We start from the raw sequence: 25823 nt of genomic DNA on the forward strand, positions 1-25823 counted from the left end.
ATTTGAGGTTATCACACAATACCCTGTGATCTTAATAAAAGAGGCATGTCTTTTTAGTGTGTCTAGACACAGTGTCTAGGGACCGTCTAAATATACACCTGCCAATCAAGAACCACAGGTACAGGCCACCGAAAGAAAAGAAAAGACCAATTAACCAAGAAAACACTCCGACTATTATTTCAGTACGTGGGTTAATTTATATACAAAATATAATACAGTTATTTCAACACTTTAACAATGATGGTTTATTTTGTATTGAAAAATAAACCACATATACACATTGCTGTGTTACTGGGATGATTATTATTGCAGAACATTGCGATGCATCCGCAAAAATCAGATATGTTTTGTTTCTTCAGTTCAAAGACTAATTCCTGACGTGATACGTTAAGTATTACATAACCACCAGCTCGCCAGAGGGCATATTCACTGGGATGGTACAAAATGGCTGCGCCCGTTATATATAATAGCCGTCACATATAACCATTTTATTAATTAACTATACAATTATACTTGTTGATATTAAGCAATAATGTGCATTATGTATCGTTGAATATGCACACCAGTCCAAAAGCCTTGCTTTAGCTTTCCTTTAAAGGTAAATTGAATTCACAGTTAAAGGGGGTGGGACATAACCCAGTGGTAAAGTGCTGGCATGATGTGCTGTCTGTTTAAGATCGATCCCCGTCGGTGGGTCCATTGGGCTATTTCTCTTTCCAGCCAGTGCACCACGACTGGTATATATCAAAAAAAGAAAGAAATGTTTTATTTAACGATGCATTCAACACATTTTATTTACCGTTATATGGCGTCAGACATATGGTTAAGGACCACACAGATATAGAGAGGAAACCCGCTGTCGCCACTTCATGCGCTACTGCTGGGATTAGCAGCAAGGGATCTTTTATATGCACCATCCCACAGACAGGATAGTACATACCGCGGCCTTTGTTACACCAGTTGTGGAGCACTGGCTGGATCGAGAAATAGCCCACTGACGGAGATCAATCCCCGACCGACCGCGCATCAAGCGAGTGCTTTACCCCTGGGTTACGTCCCGCCCCCTCACAGTTAAATGGGGCGGGATGTAACCCAGTGGTAAAGCGTTGGCCAAAAAAAATGCACTGTCTGTTTAAGATCAGTCCCTGTCGGTGGGCCCATTGGGCTATTTTTCCTTCCATCCAATGCACCACAACTGGTATATCGAAGGCCGTGGTATGTGCTATCCCATCTGTGGGATGGTGCCTATAAAAGATCCCTTGCTACCAGTCATGGTACACTGGCTGGAACGAGAAATAGCCCAATGGGGCCACTGACAGGGATCGATCCCAGACCAACTGTGCATCAAGTGATTACTTTACTGTTGGGCAATGTCCCGCTACTTTAATATATAGCTAAGGAGACTATTCTGGGTTTCCAGGAAGTGTGAAAGTGTTAGAATTCATATTTTAAATGTTGGATTTGCAGGAAGTGATAAAGTCTTAGAAATAATATTTTAAAGGCGCACTTCTTAGTTGAAGCCCATAAAAGTGGACACTACTCTACAAACCTACAACACATAAAATTTAGATACGGTTATAACAGAGAGAAGCTAAAGTCTGTAATGTTTAAGCAAGGAAATATTGTCTAAAAATAACTAGAGCGTGTCTCGATAACCATTACTTCTCAGATGAATGTGCGTTTGTTTAATTATGAGAAATGCATTTTGAGATATTACAAAAACCTGGATGACCAGAACCACTTCAGGTGTACGAACATGAATATTCTAAATAATAAAATGTAAACTTGTACTTCTGATTCAAATTATCAAAAACAGCTTTAATAGTGAAAAATATGTCGTAGTGTTTAAAAACTGGGAAGCGGTGAAGTGTAGTATTTAATATACTGATGGAAAGAAATAAGGGAACACATCAAATTGTATACCAAATTTAATTTAACTATCATAGTAATGTCTGTATTTCATACCAAGTTGTAATGTGGGATTGAATGTCTGTAGTGTTGAATGTGCTGCCTATATGTTCCCAGTCAACTTCTGACAATATGAATTGATTTTTGATGCAGTCATTATTTCTTGTTGCTATCTGTGTGATCCTTTATTTCTTTCCATCAGTATATTTTCAGTGTTTGATTTTCAGGAGGAGATCGTGAGGCTAAGTGAAGACTACATCCGTTCGCTGGCCAGGGAAAATGGTGATATGGTGGATGGGCCGTATGCAGGCAGGTTCACCGCTTATGGTGGGTCGAGTAAACATTTGTCTTCGTCTCCTGAACAAACATTCCTTTCCTTTAGAGACCAACACTCCTTTCCTGTAGAGACCATCATTCCTTTCCTTTAGAGACCAACACTCCTTTCCTGTAGAGACCATCATTCCTTTCCTTTAGATACCATCATTCCTTTCCTTTAGAGACCAACATTCCTTTCCTTTAGATACCAACATTCCTTTCCTTTAGAGACCATCATTCCTTTCCTTTAGAGACCAACATTCCTTTCCTTTAGAGACCATCATTCCTTTCCTTTAGAGACCATCATTCCTTTCCTTTAGAGACCAACACTCCTTTCCTTTAGAGACCATCACTCCTTTCCTTTAGAGACCATCATTCCTTTCCTTTAGATACCATCATTCCTTTCCTTTAGAGACCAACACTCCTTTCCTTTAGATACCATCATTCCTTTCCTTTAGAGACCAAAATTCCTTTCCTTTAGAGACCAACACTCCTTTCCTTTAGAGACCATCATTCCTTTCCTTTAGAGACCATCATTCCTTTCCTTTAGAGACCAACACTCCTTTCCTTTAGAGACCATCATTCCTTTCCTTTAGAGACCATCATTCCTTTCCTTTAGATACCATCATTCCTTTCCTTTAGAGACCATCATTCCTTTCCTTTAGATACCATCATTCCTTTCCTTTGCATACCAACTTTCCTTTGGACACCATCATTCCTTTCTTTTGGATACCATCATTCATTGTATAGAGAACAACATTCCATTCCTTTAGATAACAAATATCACAGTTACCATGCTATTGTTCCTCATGCTATACATATTACATGTATGTTCATGGTTTTTTTTTTTTAATGTATGTATGTATAATATCATGTATAGATTAGAGAGGGCCTCATGGGAGACCAGTCACCTTATACTGAATGTGTTTACCCTCTGAAAATAAAGAATTTTATTATTATTATTATTATTATTATTTCCTTTAGAGACCAACATTCCTTTCCTTTAAAGACCATCATTCCTTTTCTTTAGAGACCATCATTCCTTTTCTTTAGATACCATAATTCCTCTCCTTTAGAGAACAACATTCCTCTCCTTCAGAGAACAACATTCCATTCCTTTAGATAACAAATATCACAGTTACCATGTTAGACATCCAATACTGTCTGTCTTGGAGAAAGTGCAAATAAAAAGATGACTTGCTGCTACAGGAAAATATATTGGGTTTCCTCTAAAGGTGACATCATACGGTATGAGCGCCTCCTACGATAAAAGACAGTTATAACAAGATAAACATTACAGTTTCATCGGTTGCTATGGAACTGGCTATTGTCATATGAGGCACCTGTATTGTGTGTCATGTTTCACATCCAATAGCTGATGATGAAAATATTAGTAGGTTTTAAACGAAACAAATTTTTATTTTAACTTTAAATGGATGTAGCCCAGTGGTAAAGCACTCGTTTGATGCATGGTCAGTCTAGGATCGATCCCCGTCGATTGGCCAATTGGGTTATTTCTTGTTTCAGCCAGTGCTATCCTGTCTGTGAGATGGTGCGTATAAAAGATCCCTTGCTATTGATGAAAACATGGAACAGGTTTCCTCTTTAAGACTATATGTCAAAATTACTAAATGTTTGACGTCCAATAGCCAATGATTAATAAACCAATGTGCTCTAGTGGTGTCGTTAAACAAAAAAGGGTTTAATTTTAACTTTCTTTGGATTCAGATCTGAAGAAAACGATGGCCGTTCTGTTAGAGAATATTTTGGAACGGGTGCAGCGACTGGAGAGAGCAGTGGACATACTTCTCAACTCGACCACACTCATCGGGATTCCATCTCTAGCTGCTGTCGACAATAGCAAGCTCAGGCCCATTATCAGGGCTAAAGGTACAGTAGAGCTGGCCGGTATACCGTATATAGATCAAATTAGCAGGTCAGACTTAACTTGGCCATGCATTTAAAGCTCAGGCTTATTATCAGGGCTAAAGGTACAGTAGAGCTGGCCGGTATGCCGTATATAGATCAAATTAGCAGGTCAGACTTAACTTAGCCATGCATTTAAAGCTCGGGGCCATTATCAGGGCTAAAGATACAGTAGAGCTGGCCGTTATACCGTATATAGATCAAATTAGCAGGTCAGACTTAACTTGGCCATGCATTTAAAGCTCGGGGCCATTATCAGGGCTAAAGATACAGTAGAGCTGGCCGTTATACCGTAAATAGATCATATTAGCAGGTCAGACTTAACTTGGCCATGCATTTAAAGCTCGGGGCCATTATCAGGGCTAAAGATACAGTAGAGCTCGCCGGTATACCGTATATAGATCAAATTAGCAGGTCAGACTTAACTTGGCCATGCATTTAAAGCTCGGGGCCATTATCAGGGCTAAAGGTACAGTAGAGCTGGCCGGTATACCGTATATAGATCAAATTAGCAGGTCAGACTTAACTTGGCCATGCATTTAAAGCTCGGGGCCATTATCAGGGCTAAAGATACAGTAGATCTGGCCGCTATACCGTATATAGATCAAATTAGCAGGTCAGACTTAACTTAGACATGCATTTAAAGCCAAGTGTATAGAAAATACCTGCATTTAAAGCTCGGGGCCATTATCAGGGCTAAAGGTACAGTAGAGCTGGCCAGTATGTCGTATATAGATCAAATTAGCAGGTCAGACTTAACTTGGCCATGCATTTAAAGCTCGGGGCCATTATCAGGGCTAAAGGTACAGTAGAGCTCGCCGGTATACCGTATATAGATCAGATTAGCAGGTCAGACTTAACTTGGCCATGCATTTAAAGCTCAGGCTTATTATCAGGGCTAAAGGTACAGTAGAGCTGGCCGGTATGCCGTATATAGATCAAATTAGCAGGTCAGACTTAACTTGGCCATGCATTTAAAGCTCGGGGCCATTATCAGGGCTAAAGATACAGTAGAGCTGGCCGGTATACCGTATATAGATCAAATTAGCAGGTCAGACTTAACTTGGCCATGCATTTAAAGCTCAGACCTATTATCAGGGCTAAAGATACAGTAGAGCTCGCCGTTATACCGTATATAGATCAAATTAGCAGGTCAGACTTAACTTGGCCATGCATTTAAAGCTCGGGGCCATTATCAGGGCTAAAGATACAGTAGAGCTGGCCGGTATACCGTATATAGATCAAATTAGCAGGTCAGACTTAACTTGGCCATGCATTTAAAGCTCAGACCTATTATCAGGGCTAAAGATACAGTAGAGCTGGCCGGTATACCGTATATAGATCAAATTAGCAGGTCAGACTTAACTTGGCCATGCATTTAAAGCTCAGACCTATTATCAGGGCTAAAGATACAGTAGAGCTCGCCGTTATACCGTATATAGATCAAATTAGCAGGTCAGACTTAACTTGGCCATGCATTTAAAGCTCGGGGGCCATTATCAGGGCTAAAGATACAGTAGAGCTCGCCGGTATACCGTATATAGATCAGATTAGCAGGTCAGACTTAACTTGGCCATGCATTTAAAGCTCGGGGCCATTATCAGGGCTAAAGGTACAGTAGAGCTGGCCGGTATACCGTATATAGATCAAATTAGCAGGTCAGACTTAACTTGGCCATGCATTTAAAGCTCAGACCTATTATCAGGGCTAAAGATACAGTAGAGCTCGCCGTTATACCGTATATAGATCAAATTAGCAGGTCAGACTTAACTTGGCCATGCATTTAAAGCTCGGGGGCCATTATCAGGGCTAAAGATACAGTAGAGCTCGCCGGTATACCGTATATAGATCAAATTAGCAGGTCAGACTTAACTTGGCCATGCATTTAAAGCTCAGACCTATTATCAGGGCTAAAGATACAGTAGAGCTGGCCGGTATACCGTATATAGATCAAATTAGCAGGTCAGACTTAACTTGGCCATGCATTTAAAGCTCAGACCTATTATCAGGGCTAAAGATACAGTAGAGCTCGCCGTTATACCGTATATAGATCAAATTAGCAGGTCAGACTTAACTTGGCCATGCATTTAAAGCTCGGGGGCCATTATCAGGGCTAAAGATACAGTAGAGCTCGCCGGTATACCGTATATAGATCAGATTAGCAGGTCAGACTTAACTTGGCCATGCATTTAAAGCTCGGGGCCATTATCAGGGCTAAAGGTACAGTAGAGCTGGCCGGTATACCGTATATAGATCAAATTAGCAGGTCAGACTTAACTTGGCCATGCATTTAAAGCTCAGACCTATTATCAGGGCTAAAGATACAGTAGAGCTCGCCGTTATACCGTATATAGATCAAATTAGCAGGTCAGACTTAACTTGGCCATGCATTTAAAGCTCGGGGGCCATTATCAGGGCTAAAGATACAGTAGAGCTCGCCGGTATACCGTATATAGATCAGATTAGCAGGTCAGACTTAACTTGGCCATGCATTTAAAGCTCGGGGCCATTATCAGGGCTAAAGGTACAGTAGAGCTGGCCGGTATACCGTATATAGATCAAATTAGCAGGTCAGACTTAACTTGGCCATGCATTTAAAGCTCGGGGCCATTATCAGGGCTAAAGATACAGTAGAGCTGGCTGCTATACCGTATATAGAACAAATTAGCAGGTCAGACTTAACTTAGACATGCATTTAAAGCCAAGTGTACAGAAAATACCTGCATTTAAAGCTCGGGGCCATTATCAGGGCTAAAGGTACAGTAGAGCTGGCCGGTATGTCGTATATAGATCAAATTAGCAGGTCAGACTTAACTTGGCCATGCATTTAAAGCTCAGACCTATTATCAGGGCTAAAGATACAGTAGAGCTGGCCGGTATATCGTATATAGATCAAATTAGCAGGTCAGACTTAACTTGGCCATGCATTTAAAGCTCAGACCTATTATCAGGGCTAAAGATACAGTAGAGCTGGCCGGTATACCGTATATAGATCAAATTAGCAGGTCAGACTTAACTTGGCCATGCATTTAAAGCTCGGGGCCATTATCAGGGCTAAAGATACAGTAGAGCTGGCCGGTATATCGTATATAGATCAAATTAGCAGGTCAGACTTAACTTGGACATGCATTTAAAGCCAAGTGTACAGAAAATACCTATCGGTATCGTGTCAATACAGAATGCTGTACCGATACCGAGTTAAATCGCCCCCAAAATACTGATACTAATACTGATACTGAACCTGAAATTTCAATTACGTCCAGCTCTAAGGTACAGCGTGCAAGATAGCAATAAGGAAAAAGAAAGGAATGTTTGTTTAACAACACCTCAGCACATTTTAAACTACAGCTATTTGATGTCTAACATAGGGTTATTTTGATACTTGGTCAAGAGTGAGAGGAAAGGAATGTTTGTTTAACGACACCTCAGCACATTTTAAACTACAGCTATTTGATGTCTAACATATGGTTATTTCGATATTTAGTCAGTAGAGAGAATTTATTTATTTTGTTTAACAACACCACTAAAACACCTTGTTTTATTAATCATCATCACCGGCCTCGGTGGCGTTGTGGTTAGGCCATCGGTCTACAGGCAGGTAGGCACTGGGTTCGGATCCCAGTCGAGGCATGGGATTTTTAATCCAGATACCGACTCCAAACCCTGATGAGTGCTCCGCAAGGTACAATGGGTAGGTGTAAACCACTTGCACCGACCAGTGATCCATAACTGGTTCAACAAAGGCCATGGTTTGTGCTATCCTGCCTGTGGGAAGCGCTAATAAAAGATCCCTTGCTGCCTGTCGTAAAAGAGTAGCCTATGTGGCGACAGCGGGTTTCCTCTAAAAATCTGTGTGGTCCTTAACCATATGTCTGACGCCATATAACCGTAAATAAAATGTGTTGAGTGCATCGTTAAATAAAACACTTCTTTTATTAATCATCAGCTATTGGATGTAAAATGTTTGGTTATTTAGTGGTCTATTAGCAGCAAGGGAACTTTTATGTAGACATTCCCACAGACAAGACAGTACAAACCATGACATTTCATATATCAGTCATGAGGCACTGGTTGGGATGGGAAGAAACAGCATTATATAAGCTACTGTTGAAATTTGGTGAATTTGGTGAATTTGGCGAGTGTCAGAGTTAGCCCAGGTTGTATTTTTGTCACATATTTTGTCAGATCTGATTGAAGGTGTGGAGGAAAAATGCCAGCTGTCGGAAGAAGACAAGAACCGGTATCCACATTGTCTCAACAAGATGGCGGTAATGACATTTTTTTATACTTCAATTTTTCTTTATTATTATTATTTTTTAAAGACATCACAAAAATATAACACAGAGACAATTCGGGGTTGTTTTTGTTTTGTTTTGGGGTGGGGGGGGGTTCATTAGGATATCACAAACATGTATAGATGCTGATAACAGGACTCGAATTAGCGGTTGAAAATTTCGTCAAATTATTTTTAAAAAATTCTAAACATCGCCATTTTTCAACAAAATATCAATTATTGCATATTTTGTTTTCGCCAAATTAAAATAAAATTTGCCAATTGTTCTTAAATTTGCAATTGGCAAATTTGGTGAGTAGCAGAGCTAATCCAGATTATCCTGTGACAAACAAACAGCAGTCCATTGTTTAGGTCTCACTGCACAGATGTCATCTTCCATTGAAACCCATGTTAAACTGCCCAACTTCAAATGAAGATTGCCAACAGAACGCGTTCTTGTTGGCACTAACAACATACACCATTGCGAACATACATTATTATGAGCATTTATTTTCACTCCAAAATTGAGAACATTTTTGTCTCAGGTTTTTGCTATATGACAGCATCTGGCTGTAGTACCTGTCTGAACAGGTGGTTCATTAACCAATTCACTCCGGCTGTCTCTTCCACTATACACCCATGTCCCAAAACATCAATGCACAATAATACAAAATAACATGGGCAAAATACAGCCAGAAGGCTTACCAAAAACATGCAAATTGTTTTAATTCTTCCCCAATTCCTAGAAGTGAATATGTGAACCACATAGTAGACCACAATGAATGAACTCTCTCATGGAAGTGAACTGTGTAGTGAGACCTTAAACCTAGCAGGTTAAATAGAAATTCACAACTATTTGAGTAACATATTATTTTACAGTGGATGAAGGCGATGTGGAAGTCAGACCCATGTTATGTGTCCTACGGGGTGGATGGATCTGACTGTTCGTTCGTCATGTACCTCAGCGAGGTGGAAGGGTTCTGTCCGAAGAAGGCCTGGGGTGGGTCCCATAAACTGGAGCTCAAGGAAGGACCTGTCCTCATTGTAAGTGTGGTGCTGTGTTATTTTTACCTTAAAACATTTGTAATTCAAATAGTGACTTCCCTAGAAATTTGGCAAGGCATGGTAGACCAAACACTTTTGGGGAATTTTCACTGTTTTTGGGGCACATGTATTTCATTAAAAATACACAAAAATTAATTGAAATAAATATTAATGTAATTTATGTGCTTGCTTTAATAAATGAATGGCAAAAGATATAAAAGGCATATTTTATTAATTAATAATACCTTTTGGGGTGTTTTATAAAGGCAATTTTAGAATTAATTAGTGAAAAAGGCTTGTTTAATCTCAGGGCAGCATGGCACTGATTACGGCAAGATGGTGCTTGACAATTGAGGCATGGTCCTGCACCATGCTAAACCAAGCTAGGGAAAACACTATCATTAACTGTAAATTCTTCACATTGCATTTTGCCTTAATTAGGAGGGCGGAGTGGTGGGGGTGTAGGGGGTGACATAGCCCAAAACATGTTTTTTTTTTTTTTTTTGAAGGAGAACACTTTTGCAAGAGAAACTCTGACATATGCAATCCACAAATGTTTGGGTTTTTCCAACTAAAAATTATTTCAATATTGTCCAGGGGCCTCTCGCAGTGCAATGCTAAAAGACTTGCAAAGAGGATGCTTTGTTGTCTAGCAGAGCCTAAGAGACCTTTGTGAATTAGGCCTCTCAGTGTTCTATGTTGCGACCAAAATGTTAGCGTGGCGACCGATTGAATTTATTATCGTCGCCATCTGGCGACTGACTCCAAAATCCATAACGTCTGGGTATTAAATTATTTGCCATGTGCGTTCAGAGTTCCAACAGCGAAAAGCAATGAAATTTGTTGACATGATTGTACAGTCGGAAAACTTCGTTATTTACGAAGTTGTCCGATTGATCACTGTGAATTCCGCATTAATTTTCGGTACCGTTCGGAACTCATCACGAAGACAATCCAGATACTTGCGAAAACAATCCAGATATTTCGATTGGTGTATTATTTTAATGCACAAAACCATTTGGAATATCTCAACTGATATGGATATCCGGATCATGTATGTAATCGGCCGACTAAAGAAGTTCCGAATACTGTATTGTGCTATACATAACCGATTCACTCTGGTACATTAGTGCTGGTTGCATTCGATTGCAGAACACGAGTACAAAATCAAGTAAAGTTTGTTCACTCACTGTACAAACTATACACATTGTTATCAAACATGTAAAATGGAGACGGATTATTAAACAATACATTATAAATGAGCATTTCAACAATTACGTAACGCTCTTTGATGCACCATGCGATGCGATACAAACGTTATGGGGGAGAGGTTGTTTGTCAAGATTTACTTACCAGCAACATCTTTAAAACAATGCGATTTTTTAAAAAGCATAAACTAAAAATCAGCAGCCATACATGGCCCTATTTTCTATTTGATGATTTTTTAAATCAATTATTTATTTAAAATAAAATTAAAAGAAAAAAATTCAAACCAAATAATGTTGGTTAAAATGCATAATGTGGCAGTGAAAAGTGGAGGGGTGACAAGGGTATTACATAATTTTTGAAGGGATGGTGGTCTTAACGTTGCAAAATGTTATGTGGAGTAGGGTAAAAAAACAAACACTGCCAAAGTTTCAACTATGTAATTATTGAACGGACACAAGTGTTGCGTTTGATCTGCAATCTAATTAAAATTAGCTCCACTATTACATGTGGATCTAACAGCAGCCAGTTGGAGCTCATGTCCACCAATCAAAACCTTACTTGCAGAATCATGCCAGTGATTTAAAATTAATTTGAAAACATTCCGAATTATCCTGAGGGTATACGACATGTTTCGTGTAAAATACGAATGCCTTAAAACATGTTTTATTTTATAAAATAAATAATTTGTAATGTAAAACTGCAGACTGATTTTTTTTTTTTTTTTATAAATAAATAAATAATTTTTAATGTAAAATTGAAGACTGATAACCTATCCCGTACGTATTGGTATGGTTCGCTGTACTGCGGCCACTAAAATAGACTCGCCCGATATTTTTAGAATTTGTATGCTCCCAAATAACGTTGTAAAAGGCAAAGTGTGATTGGTCACAGGGTTCTCATTCATCCAAAAATATTTGGATAGTATTAGAAAAAAAATTCCGCATCATTAGTTCAGGGTTCATACACTTAAAGGAAGTCAAAATTCAAGGGTTTTTCAAGCACTTTCCAGGTCAACTTTACCAAAATTCCAGGACCTTACCGAGTTTTCACAGGTCGTTAAACACGCAAGTGCCAACCATCTTTGTGGGTTTACAATAGATTCATTAACTTGACACGCTCCCTGAACTTGCTAAATACCCAGCGGCAAAAAGTGACAAACTTTCTTTTCCAATATGGCGACGCTGTCGCTTGGATCTCGTGGCCACGTGATCCTCGCATCGCAAGATAAAAAACAACAAACATTCACACGTCAACAAAGCCGGTAAACATCGATTGGCCGGACGATTGGCATTTGACTGTGCCGCGGAAATGAAACAAATAATTTAATTACATGTTAAATAAAGTAAATAAAGCCTCCGTTTTAGGCGTTTATATTTTATTTGACATCAAATTATCATTTTCAAGGGTTTTCCAGACCGCAAGATGATTTTCAAGGGTATTCAAGCACTGGAATACATTAGTTTATTTTTAAGGGTTTTCCAGGCGCGTACGAACCCTGTTAGTTGAATATATATATGAGTTACCTGGTATTTGTTTATATTCTATCATACATTTTAATAATAAAAAAATGTATTCATGTTCATGGACTTTTTATTACGACATAAAAACATTTAAATGTCAATGTTTTTTGTGTTGTCAGTTATACAATTCACTTGATATTTTATTGGATATATCAATTCATCTTCAAATGTGGACTCTCCTACATTCCTAATGGACTCTCAAAATATAAGGTCATGAGTCCATGGACTCTCAATATTTTTGGATGAATGAGAACCCTGTGACCAATCACACTTTGCCTTTTACAACGTTATTTGGGAGCATACAAATTCTAAAAATATCGGGCGAGTCTATTTTAGTAGGCACAGTACAGCGAACCATACCAATACGTATTGATCTGCTAACCCATTACGCATGTTGCTACACTCTTTCAAATCGAATGCAGCCCCAGTTAGCGGTATTTTTGTTTTTCTTGCTGTGTAGATGTATACGTTGTTTGCGCCCAGCATGTAGAAACATGGCAAAAACTTTCAAAGCGGCAAAATGTTAAAATATTACAATTCTTTAGGAAAACAAAAATCTAAAATTTCAAACACTAATCAAGAAGATGAGACAGGTGAAACAAGTACTGAAAAGTCAAATGAAGGCCAGTCTGAGAAATCTGCAGCTGAAACCGAAACCGAGCCAGCCAAAAACACGTAGAAAATTTAATGAAACTTCTCTTGGCTTTCAGTTTCCGTGGCTTCAACATGACAATAATACTGACACAATGCGCTATACCTATTGTAGAAAAATAAGAAAGCATGTTGCTGGCACAAATCAAATGAGGGGAGATTGGGGTGGGTTTTTTTGTTGTATACCCACCACCCACAAAATAATATTTTAGTTAAACGGTAGGATATGTAGGAAAAAAATAGCAGTCATATGAGGCGTAGGATTATAATTACAGTCCCTCCCACCTCCCTCATGCGATCAATTCTGAAATGGTCCTCATTTCAAATTCATGATTGAGTGAAAACTAAACAATTTCACTGTTTCAAACTATTTATTTAATCCAGCAGCATAAGTCTTGTATAATGTTTAGATGGTTACAACACATGCATAAATGATACAAAAAGAGTAGTGTGGCTAGTAACATTTTAAGCTTGGCGAATAAAATTTGTTTGTCCACTAGCCAAAGAAGAGTAAGTTATGAAACAGAGCGTAGAACACTGCCTCTGCTAGATATCCTAGATATCTGGGGCCTAATTCACTAAACTCTCACAACTTTGCGATCTCGCAGTGCAATGCTAAAAGACTTACAAAGAGGATGCTTTGTTGTCTAGCAGAGCCTAAGAGACCTTTGTGAATTAGACCTCTGCTAGATATCCTAGATATCTGGGGCCTAATTCACGAAACTCTCACAACTTTGCGATCTCGCAGTGCAGTGCTAAAAGACTTACAAAGAGGATGCTTTGTTGTCTAGCAGAGCCTAAGAGACCTTTGTGCAATGCTAAAAGACTTGCAAAGAGGATGCTTTGTTGTCTAGCAGAGCCTAAATTAGACCTCTGCTAGATAACTGGGGCCTAATTCACGAAACTCTCACAACTTTGCGATCTCGCAGTGCAGTGCTAAAAGACTTACAAAGAGGATGCTTTGTTGTCTAGCAGAGCCTAAGAGAACTTTATGAATTAGGCCCCATATCTCTATAGAAGACAGATCTCGCAGTGCAGTGCTAAAAGACTTACAAAGAGGATGCTTTGTTGTCTAGCAGAGCCTAAGAGACCTTTGTGAATTAGGCCCCATATCTCTATAGAAGACAGATCTCGCAGTGCAGTGCTAAAAGACTTACAAAGAGGATGCTTTGTTGTCTAGCAGAGCCTAAGAGACCTTTGTGAATTAGGCCCCATATCTCTATAGAAGACAGATCTCGCAGTGCAGTGCTAAAAGACTTACAAAGAGGATGCTTTGTTGTCTAGCAGAGCCTAAGAGACCTTTGTGAATTAGGCCCCATATCTCTATAGAAGACAGATCTCGCAGTGCAGTGCTAAAAGACTTGCAAAGAGGATGCTTTGTTGTCTAGCAGAGCCTAAGAGACCTTTATGAATTAGGCCCCATATCTCTATAGAAGACAGATCTCGCAGTGCAGTGCTAAAAGACTTGCAAAGAGGATGCTTTGTTGTCTAGCAGAGCCTAAGAGACCTTTGTGAATTAGGCCCCATATCTCTATAGAAGACAGATCTCGCAGTGCAATGCTAAAAGACTTACAAAGAGGATGCTTTGTTGTCTAGCAGAGCCTAAGAGACCTTTGTGAATTAGGCCCCATATCTCTATAGAAGACAGATCTCGCAGTGCAATGCTAAAAGACTTGCAAAGAGGATGCTTTGTTGTCTAGCAGAGCCTAAGAGACCTTTGTGAATTAGGCCCCATATCTCTATAGAAGACAGATCTCGCAGTGCAATGCTAAAAGACTTACAAAGAGGATGCTTTGTTGTCTAGCAGAGCCTAAGAGACCTTTGTGAATTAGACCCCATATCTCTATAGAAGACAGATCTCGCAGTGCAGTGCTAAAAGACTTACAAAGAGGATGCTTTGTTGTCTAGCAGAGCCTAAGAGACCTTTGTGAATTAGGCCCCTGGGCTTCTAGAATTTGTACAAAATCCACTAGCCATGGGATGAGTGATTTAAAAAATCTACTAACCACGATAAAAAATTCACTAGCCCAACTTTACTTAATCCAGTTTTACTAATAGTAATAATCAGATATATGTCACCTAAAGAAGGAGATAGAGCTTAAAAACATTTATATTTGGTAGGAAGGGGACAGTGGGTAGGTGGGCAGGATATGCTTTTTTATAAAATAGACTTACATGCAGCATTTGACAACAGCAAAATTCAGTAGCCATTAGGCACGGCAATAGTAGTTATTTACTAGCCCAGCATTGAATATCACCAGCCATGGAAGTGGGGCAACCATAATCTAGAATCCCTGCATATGCAATCCACAAATAGGGGTTTTTTTTCCAGCTAAAAATGATTTGAATGTTGAATGTTTTTTGTTTCAGGCCAAGGTTCGGACAGACCTCGATGGTTTGTTGACTCTGTTGAAGGACCCGAACGAGCGCCAGGGTTACGCGTGGATTAGAATGCGAATCAGTCGAATGTGGAGCAAGTGGACGGCGGCCATCGGCAGACTGCAGAAGAAACAGGATCTGACAAACAGAAAAACTAAAAAAGTAAATATGGTCTTAACCTTCTGACTACTGCAGGCGAGATATCTCACCCGACGTCACACCAATCAACATACTGTACACTGTATACAGTGCATTCCCCAATTCATATTTCCCACCGTTTTGTACTTTACACTCAGCGGGGGTGGGGGGAAGATAACAGGAAACAGAAGACAACTCGGCTTCCTGTATCTTTAGATTTTTTTTTTCCAATAAAAAATACCTTGGGATTTTGTTTTGAAAAAGTGGTTTTCGGCAAGTATTTTTGCTTGACAACAATGGTGGCACATCACAGTAATTTTCAGGGATCAATAGCTGATTGTGACAGCTAATTTAATAATAAATTTGATCGTTTACCAACAACAAAAATCACCAAATATTGGGATATGAATTGTAGTGCATTTAAAAAACCCATTCTGGTCAGAAAACCACTGTGTTTGGAATAATGGATATACGTACTGGACAGCTGGCCATAAATGCCCGTAAGTAAATGCAACTTTTTTTATTTCGGCTTAATTTTAATCAACTTTAATTCATCTAAAATAGAAAAATTAGAAAAATCCACGAACATAATACTTACCAATTCAAATATGAACTTTATTTTATATATTTCTAAAACATTTAAGTGAATATATGTTGAGTAAAAATTATAAACTTGTATCCACTCAGTATTGTTTTTGTCAAAAATTAATCCAGTAGTCTAAAGGTTAATTAATTTACGTATTGTAAGTAAATCTATCTGTCACACATTTATTCTAGTCGAACACATGCACCTTGATTATAATCATAAAAAATTCTGTCGCATGTTTGGTGATAATCTGATCCAATCATTTAAAAACACCTTTTAGTTACCTGACAGTTTCACGAATGTGTGTAAAAACTATTCCATCATTTCGTTTGAGTCAACATGCCATCTGATGATCATATTTTAATTTTCAGCACTAGTCCAGTCATACAATGCTGTAATTATAATTATTACCCATATGGTTAAAAATATTTTTGTACATATCAAAGTGATACGTCCCACTTGGCGTTACTCCAAGTGGGCTGTAACAGTTCGTGACGTCATAGAAACTGGTACAGACGAATGGTATTCGAGTTTTGTAGATGTATTTTGTGCACACCTGTATTATTGAGTTTATCTTTACCTGTAGATCTTGATTCACCTCGGGCTTCTGTCAAAGCAGTCTGGGTGGAAGTTCGCAGAGATGCAATTCAAAGGTAATTGTTGTTTGTTTTGTGAGTGTGTATGTGTGTGTGTGTGTGTGTGTGTGTGTGTGTGTGTGTGTGTGTGTGTGTGTGTCACACAATTGCGATTCGACCTGAGCCGGATAAAGCCAATATCTTAAAACTGTAACCAGTAATTTTTGTTATCCTGCAATGCACAAATTGTTTTTAATTAAATGAACCAATTTATTTCATAACTGTACCGTTTTTCAGAGAAGCATGTCCATACATGTTGAATGTCTTGTCACCTACAATATCCATCCACCAAAACAAAATAATTCTTAAATAACAACATTTTATTTCTTATTTTTACATTAAAAATTGTCTGCAAATGGTTTTTAAAAAATTAAAATAATCCAGTGAAAATAAAAGAATACGTAACTTTGAGCAATATAGCATTCCTCTGCTGTTCATAACTAATCTAATAGCTAATAAACAAGGGATCTTTCCCACAGACAAGGCAGCACATACCACAGTCTTTATTACACCAATTGTTGGGCACTGGTTGGGACATTACAGTTAAGGTCTGCAGATCTCTGAAAATTGCGACAATAATTTTGTTTATGCATTGCTCATTCTATAAAAATATATTTTGTAAATAATTTCAGTTTGGTTTGACATAAGAAGAAAAGTAAAAGTGTTTTGGAAATGACAATTTTTTTTACTATTTTTGCATGCAATTTACAAATTAGTTGGCTCAGAAATTAATAACTTGTAGTAAATTTCATAGTATGATAAAAAGGCGTTCCCTGTGGGACGGACTATAGTTTTGCATAAGCTATTTTGTATTTTTTTGCATTAAATTTAGGCCATCATTATGGCTTATGCAAAAATAAAATGGGTTACCTGGATTTGTTATACACCAGTTTTCAATTCTTAGAGGCCTACTTCCTCAGTTGTTGAAAAAATGTGTTAGCTGGAAACATGTTTTAAAACGTTTCAGTCAGGAATGTCTCCCTAATGATGGGGCTGGACGTACATGTCACTCAGTGGTGAAGAACTCGCCTACGGTGTGGTCAGTTTAGGATCCATCATGAGCCCATTTGGCTATTTGTCATTCCAGCCATTGCTCCACAACTGGTGTAACAACGATTGTGGTATGTACTATCCTGTCTGGGATGATCAATTCCCATTGGGGGGGGTCCATTTGGCTATTTGTCATTCCAGCCATTGCTCCACAACTGGTGTAACAATGATTGTGGTATGTACTATCCTGTCTGGGATGATCAATTCCCATTGGGGGGGGTACATTTGGCTATTTGTCATTCCAGTCATTGCTCCACAACTGGTGTAACAATGATTGTGGTATGTACTATCCTGTCTGGGATGATCAATTCCCATTGGGGGGGGTCCATTTGGCTATTTGTCATTCCAGTCATTGCTCCACAACTGGTGTAACAATGATTGTGGTATGTACTATCCTGTCTGGGATGATCAATTCCCATTGGGGGGGGTCCATTTGGCTATTTGTCATTCCAGCCATTGCTCCACAACTGGTGTAACAACGATCGTGGTATGTACTATCCTGTCTGGGATGATCAATTCCCATTGGGGGGGGTACATTTGGCTATTTGTCATTCCAGCCATTGCTCCACAACTGGTGTAACAACGATCGTGGTATGTACTATCCTGTCTGGGATGATCAATTCCCATTGGGGGGGGTACATTTGGCTATTTGTCATTCCAGCCATTGCTCCACAACTGGTGTAACAACGATTGTGGTATGTACTATCCTGTCTGGGATGATCAATTCCCATTGGGGGGGGTCCATTTGGCTATTTGTCATTCCAGCCATTGCTCCACAACTGGTGTAACAACGATTGTGGTATGTACTATCCTGTCTGGGATGATCAATTCCCATTGGGGGGGGTACATTTGGCTATTTGTCATTCCAGCCATTGCTCCACAACTGGTGTAACAACGATCGTGGTATGTACTATCCTGTCTGGGATGATCAATTCCCATTGGGGGGGGTCCATTTGCCTATTTGTCATTCCAGTCATTGCTCCACAACTGGTGTAACAACGATCGTGGTATGTACTATCCTGTCTGGGATGATCAATTCCCATTGGGGGGGGTACATTTGGCTATTTGTCATTCCAGCCATTGCTCCACAACTGGTGTAACAACGATTGTGGTATGTACTATCCTGTCTGGGATGATCAATTCCCATTGGGGGGGGGTCCATTTGGCTATTTGTCATTCCAGTCATTGCTCCACAACTGGTGTAACAACGATCGTGGTATGTACTATCCTGTCTGGGATGATCAATTCCCATTGGGGGGGGTCCATTTGGCTATTTGTCATTCCAGTCATTGCTCCACAACTGGTGTAACAACGATCGTGGTATGTACTATCCTGTCTGGGATGATCAATTCCCATTGGGGGGGGTCCATTTGGCTATTTGTCATTCCAGTCATTGCTCCACAACTGGTGTAACAACGATCGTGGTATGTACTATCCTGTCTGGGATGATCAATTCCCATTGGGGGGGGTCCATTTGGCTATTTGTCATTCCAGTCATTGCTCCACAACTGGTGTAACAACGATCGTGGTATGTACTATCCTGTCTGGGATGATCAATTCCCATTGGGGGGGGTCCATTTGGCTATTTGTCATTCCAGTCATTGCTCCACAACTGGTGTAACAACGATCGTGGTATGTACTATCCTGTCTGGGATGATCAATTCCCATTGGGGGGGGTCCATTTGGCTATTTGTCATTCCAGTCATTGCTCCACAACTGGTGTAACAACGATCGTGGTATGTACTATCCTGTCTGGGATGATCAATTCCCATTGGGGGGGGTCCATTTGGCTATTTGTCATTCCAGTCATTGCTCCACAACTGGTGTAACAACGATCGTGGTATGTACTATCCTGTCTGGGATGATCAATTCCCATTGGGGGGGGTCCATTTGGCTATTTGTCATTCCAGTCATTGCTCCACAACTGGTGTAACAACGATCGTGGTATGTACTATCCTGTCTGGGATGATCAATTCCCATTGGGGGGGGTCCATTTGGCTATTTGTCATTCCAGTCATTGCTCCACAACTGGTGTAACAACGATCGTGGTATGTACTATCCTGTCTGGGATGATCAATTCCCATTGGGGGGGGTCCATTTGGCTATTTGTCATTCCAGTCATTGCTCCACAACTGGTGTAACAACGATCGTGGTATGTACTATCCTGTCTGGGATGATCAATTCCCATTGGGGGGGTCCATTTGGCTATTTGTCATTCCAGCCATTGCTCCACAACTGGTGTAACAATGATCGTGGTATGTACTATCCTGTCTGGGATGATCAATTCCCATTGGGGGGGGTCCATTTGGCTATTTGTCATTCCAGCCATTGCTCCACAACTGGTGTAACAATGATCGTGGTATGTACTATCCTGTCTGGAATTATCAATTCCCGTTGGTGGTGGGGTGGGGTCCATTTGGCTATTTGTCATTCCAGCCATTAATTCCATAGCAGTGTTCTAGCTAATATTAAAAATAAAAGGGCGTTGCTCCCTGCTGCCATTTTGTGCTACAGTCTGAATTCCCAACTAGGAAACTTCACAATACAGGTGTGAAAGCCAACAACAGTACCGTTTTTTCTTTTCTGTTGTTAGAAACTGATTGTCTCTTCTCCAAAAAAAAAAAACTTGGTAAATTAAAAAGAAGCATAAATAAAAAGAAAATTAATGTGTGCTTCCATATCTGTACCTACATATAATCTTTTTATGTTGTCAAAATTTTATCATATCCAGCATTTGTCTGAAAAACATGACTTTCACATTAAAAATGTGCTACAAATTAGTGCCCTGCCCTGCAAAAATCTATCTTGAACACTGCCATAGTATGAAAAAGGCATTCCATTTGGGCTATTTCTCGTTCTAGCCAATGCTCCACAACTGGTGTAACAAAGGATGTGGTATGTACTGTCCTGTCTGTGGGATGGTACAGTTAAAAGATCCCATGCTACTAATTGAAAATAGTAGCCCATGAAGTGGCGACAGCGGGTTTCCTCTCCCAGTATCTGTGTGGTCCTTAACCATATGTCTGACGCCATATAACCGTAAATAGAATGTCCTTCCTCCTTCCTTCTTTCTATTGTTAGAAAGTGATTGTCCCCCTTCTCCCCCCCCAAAAAAAGGTTAGTAAATGAAAAAGAAGCATTAATAAAAAGAAAATTAATGTGTGCTTCCATACCTGTAACTACCGGTACATATATGATTTATATGTATGTCAAAATTTCTATCATATCCAGCACTTGCCTTAAAAACGTGACTTTCAAATTAAAAATGTGCTACAAATTAGTGCCCTGCCCTGCTAAAATCTATCTTGAACACTGCCATAGTTGAAAAAAGGCATTTCATGTGGGAAGGACTTCAATTATCTCTGTTGTCCTTACCTGTATGTCGATACCATGTACTCATAATAAATAAAATGTGTTGAATGCATCGTTAAATCAAACATTTCTTACTTTCTTTCTCTTTAAGTTTAATGATGTGATGGTAAAATATTTTCTTTTCCAATGTTTTAAAAAATCTTGATAACCACTAACAACTAGTAACCCACTGTCCTGGACAGACAGCTTAGATAGCTGAGGTGTGTGTGACCAGAACATCGTGCTTGAACCTTAATTGGATATAAGCACGAAAATAAGTTGAAATCTAATGATAATTTCTGTTTGATTGGCATGAGGCCCTCTTGGGGAGCTGGTGCAGTCGGCTGATTTGATTTCCACGTTGTACATATTCGGCCATGAGTTTGAACCGTAATTGGATATAAGCACGAAAATAAGTTAAAATAAAATGATAATTTGTTTGTTTTATTGACAGGAGGCCCTCTTGGGGAGCTGGTGCAGTGGGCTGATTTGATTTCCACGTTGTACATATTCGGCCATGAGCTGACGATTACCAGCGAAGTGGAGCAGCTGGTGGAGTGAGTACCCATTACAGGCCTCTCAGAACTGAACAAGAAAATGTACTTAGCCTCGGTGGTGTCTTGGTTAAGCCATCGGACATAAGGCTAGTAGGTACAGGGGGTACCAGAGTGAGTTTTAACAACTAAGTGGGTAGGTGTAAGGCCACTACACCCTCTTGTCTCTCACTAACCACTAACAACTAACTCACTGTCTTGGACAGATAGCTGAGGTGTGTGCTCAGGATAGCGTGCTTGAACCATAATTGGATATAAGCATGAAAATAAGTTGAAATAGAATGAATGTATTTAATGACGCACTCAACACATTTTTTTTAGAGGCAGAACATAACTCAGTGGTAAAGTGTTCGCTTGATGCACAGTCAGTCTGGGATCGATTCCCGTCTGTGGGCCCATTGGGCTATTTCTCGCTCCATCCAGTGCACCACGGCTAGTATATCAAAGTCTGTGGTATGTGTTATCCTTTCGGATGGTGCATATAAAAGATACCTTGCCACTAATGGAAAAATCTAGTGGGTTTCCTCTGATGACTATGAGTCGGAAATTACCCAAAGTTTAACATCCAACAGCCGATGATTAATTAATCAATGTGCTCTAGTGGTGTCGTTAAACAAAACAAGCAGCAAGGGATCTTTTATATGCACCATCCCATAGACAGGATAGCAGATACCACAGCCTTTGATGTACCAGTCGTGGTAGACTGGCACCGGCCTCGGTGGTCTACAGGCTGGTAGGTACTGGGTTTGGATCCCAGTTGAGGCATGGGATTTTTAATCCAGATACCGACTCCAAATCCTGAGTGAGTGCTCCGCAAGGCTCAATGGGTATGTGTAAACCACTTACACCGACCAGTGATCCATAACTGGTTCAACAAAGGCCATGGTTTGTGCTATCCTGCCTGTGGGAAGCACAAATAAAAGATCCCTTGCTGCTAATCGGAAAGAGTAGCCCATGTAGTGGCGACAGTGGGTTTCCTCTCAAAATCTGTGTGGTCCTTAACCATATGTCTGACGCCATATAACCGTAAATAAAATGAGTTGAGTGCATCGTTAAATAAAACATTTCTTTTTTTCTTTCTTTGGCTTTTAAGGAATTAGTGCATTCACTCATCTAAGGGCTGGACGTAGACCAGTGGTAAAAACGCTCACTTGATCTGATCCCCGTCTGTGGGCCCATTGGGCTATTTTATCGCTCTAGCCCGTGCACCATGACTAGGATACCAAAGGCCGTGGTATGTGCTATCCTGTCTGTGGGATGGTGCATATAAAAGATCCCTTGCTACTGATGGAAAAATATAGCGGGTTTCCTCTCTAAGATTATGTTAAAATTAATAAATGTTTGATATCCAATAGCCAATGATGAATAAATCAGTGTGCTCTAGTGGTGTCGCTAAACAAGACAAAAGTGCCGTCGGTGATGCTCTCTACCTACGGCAATTTATATCTCAACGATGGTAATTGCCGCTGGTGCCATCATTAAGTTTGAGCCTGAGGTGCTTGGTCCACAGGATCAAAACCTTTCAAAGGACATTAAACCTTAAAAATTAACATAATTCTGATAATTTTAATGAATTAGTGTATTTACTCATCTAAGAGCGAGATATAGCCCAGTTTTGATGTGCAGTCGGTTTAGGATTGATCCCAGTTGGTGGGCTGATTGGGCTATTTCTCGTTCCAGCCATATTTTGTGGTATGTGCTGCCCTGTCTGTTGGATGGTGTACATAAAATATCCCTTGCTGCTGACAGTGTGTCAGAATTATCAAATGTTTGACATCTAATAAACTTTTTATCATCCCTGTAAGTACAAAACGTCTGGCGTTGTTTCAACTCTTTTTTTAAGAAATTTTTAAAATCTGACTGCTGTTTGCATTTGGTGTAAATTAGAGTAAAAGAAGTGGATTTTAATTTTTCGTAGTTCATTAAGAACCCATGAAGTGGCGACAGTGGGTTTCCTTCCTCAGTATATGTGTGGGCCTTAACCATATGCAGTGGTTGCAAAACAAGGCGTCGCGCGTCACATGCGACGTTTACTACCCTAATTTCCGGCGTCTATTTTCGCCACAGTTGCTCAGACTCCAGTTCATATTTTCTTGGTTCTTGTCTGAATGTATAGCTCGGCTTCTATGGGTTAATTTCTTCAGGAAAACTTTGAGTTTCCCACGAATACAGCATCCATTACTGCTCATCGCCTTTGTTTTTAAAATATATTTTGTTTTGATTCATGAGCACACTAGACCCAGTGAGTTTACGCGATCGCGGAAAACGGACGGAATTCCCATTGTGAAACGGAATTTACATTTGGAAATGGAATTACGATTTTCCGCGAAGTTAAAAAAATTAATTTACTGTTTTACTATTGCCACACGCTGTAAAATTGACGCTTGACCCGTGCGCAGTACCACTGGCAAACGCTAGACTGGATTATGCACTTCAGGGTAAACCAAATGGTCACATTGGGAACCAATCAAATATTTCGCGAACGTTAGCGAAATGTTTGCTGGCTGAACTTGGGGCTGGTTTACTGCTTAGTCTGTTGCGCCTGCGCAGATGGGACGGCAAAAAACGGCTGGCTGAACGTTGCAATGTTACTTTATTTCCACTGTTTCATGCGCATACTTCAATTTGCCGTTAGACTGTCAAAGAGATGATAAAATAAATGTTTACGTTTTGTGCACTTAATTGTTGGACAATCATGCTTTATGTAGTTATTATAATTGTAGCCTTTGCTCCTGATGTGATTTTTCGCTACTAATATCAGCGCTCAATTTTTACGGTCGTCCGGTCGTCTGTGACGACCTAATATTCAGTCGGGCAATTTAATTCTATGGTACTGGTTGGACGACTGACTTTTTTTAACACCAAAAGGCGAGTTGTGTCGCATAATAATGTGCAGTTTCCTTGCCCACAATCGCTTTTAAACTGTCGTTATATCTAAAGTAGAGGGGGTGATTTTCCGCGATCACGAAAAAAACGGATGGAATTGCGGAATTTAGTAACTGAAACGGAATTTGCGATTTTTAAAAATATGAATATGTAGGCCTACTTTGATTTAATGACAAATATCGACGCCAGTCAATTCTTGGACCCTTTAAGTTGTCACAACTTGTGTTAGTTCAATTGTTAATTACATATTGTAGTCTGAAACAGAAATTAAATGGAATTTACAAAAACATGAAACGGAAAACCACTGAGTCATACTTGTTCTATTCTTGGCCAACAATTTCACCAACTATATGCAGTGCTCAATTTTAAGGATTTTGGTCACTTGCCAGGAGGACAAGTATGGGTTCACATTGAGGTTGCCCCTCCAAAAATTTGGTTGCCCTGATTTCATCCGTGTTTTGAAACTAGAGTTATATTTATATTCCAATAAAACAGTAACCAACAGGTTTGGAATTAACATGTTGTCAATGTAAAATGTAATATGTACTGTCTGACAATAAAATACATTACTTTTTAATGTTTTTAAATGTTTGTAGTTATACACATGTACACACATGTACACATAGGGCCTAATTGCTTAAGATTTTTTTGTTTTGGCGACACATGAGCTATTTTCTAATCGAATGCACTCTATGTTCCAATTGAATGCACTGGAATGTTCAGCTGATTACGATTTTTCCTGATGTCTCACAGAATCGGCCGAGGAGTTCCGAGTGGCAAACAAACCCACGTGATTTCGACTGATGCTTTAGTAGAGGGGATGATTTTCCGTTTCAGATTTTGCCACATTCCGTTTCAGATTTTTGCAAATTCCGTGTAGGGTTTTTTCCTTTTTGTGTGTTAATTTGTGTCATGTTTTATTATTATAAACTATATCCATTTGTGTTTTATTGTTCCAGCTCTGAGCTTGTTGGCCATTGCTATTTTTTAAATACCTGTACACATTTTTGTTGACACAAACTTAAAAAAAAGAATAAGTTAAGTAATGTTTACTTGCCACTAATAAAGACTAAAAAAGTGATGTACCATATTTTCTGGCCTATTACACGCTTTGGTGTATAAACCGCACCACTTGGTTTTAGACAAAGTTTTGACCTTTGTCCGTACATAAGCCGCAGTTAAAACAAAGTTACAAACTTAATTACTGTTAATTATTGTTTGTATTTAATAATAATAAAGAGATCCATTCTCCCTTAAATTCAAACAATACATAATTGTTGATTGTGTGGCTTTCAGTTTCATTTCATTTAATGGATTATGGTTAAGATTCATAAACAAAACACACATTTGACAAACCCTGCTATTTTCATGAAAATATTAACAAGAACTTGGTAATGC

At 39.4% G+C, this 25823-nt stretch overlaps 1 protein-coding gene across 2 annotated transcripts in view; it reads left to right on the forward strand.

The window, feature by feature from the left end:
• The window catches only part of LOC121387511 (alpha-1,6-mannosylglycoprotein 6-beta-N-acetylglucosaminyltransferase A-like), a 55616-nt gene that overhangs the window by 12607 nt on the left and 17186 nt on the right, over positions 1–25823 (forward strand). For both annotated transcript variants that reach the window (XM_041518651.1, XM_041518652.1), the window contains exons 3-9: positions 2136–2235; positions 3952–4113; positions 8335–8417; positions 9302–9466; positions 15217–15387; positions 16536–16602; positions 21440–21542. In XM_041518651.1, the coding sequence (XP_041374585.1) occupies positions 2136–2235; positions 3952–4113; positions 8335–8417; positions 9302–9466; positions 15217–15387; positions 16536–16602; positions 21440–21542 (851 nt within the window). The remainder of the gene's footprint in view (positions 1–2135; positions 2236–3951; positions 4114–8334; positions 8418–9301; positions 9467–15216; positions 15388–16535; positions 16603–21439; positions 21543–25823) is intronic.

Source organism: Gigantopelta aegis, chromosome 13, assembly GCF_016097555.1.
Source record: "Gigantopelta aegis isolate Gae_Host chromosome 13, Gae_host_genome, whole genome shotgun sequence".
Lineage (NCBI taxonomy): Eukaryota > Metazoa > Mollusca > Gastropoda > Neomphalida > Peltospiridae > Gigantopelta > Gigantopelta aegis.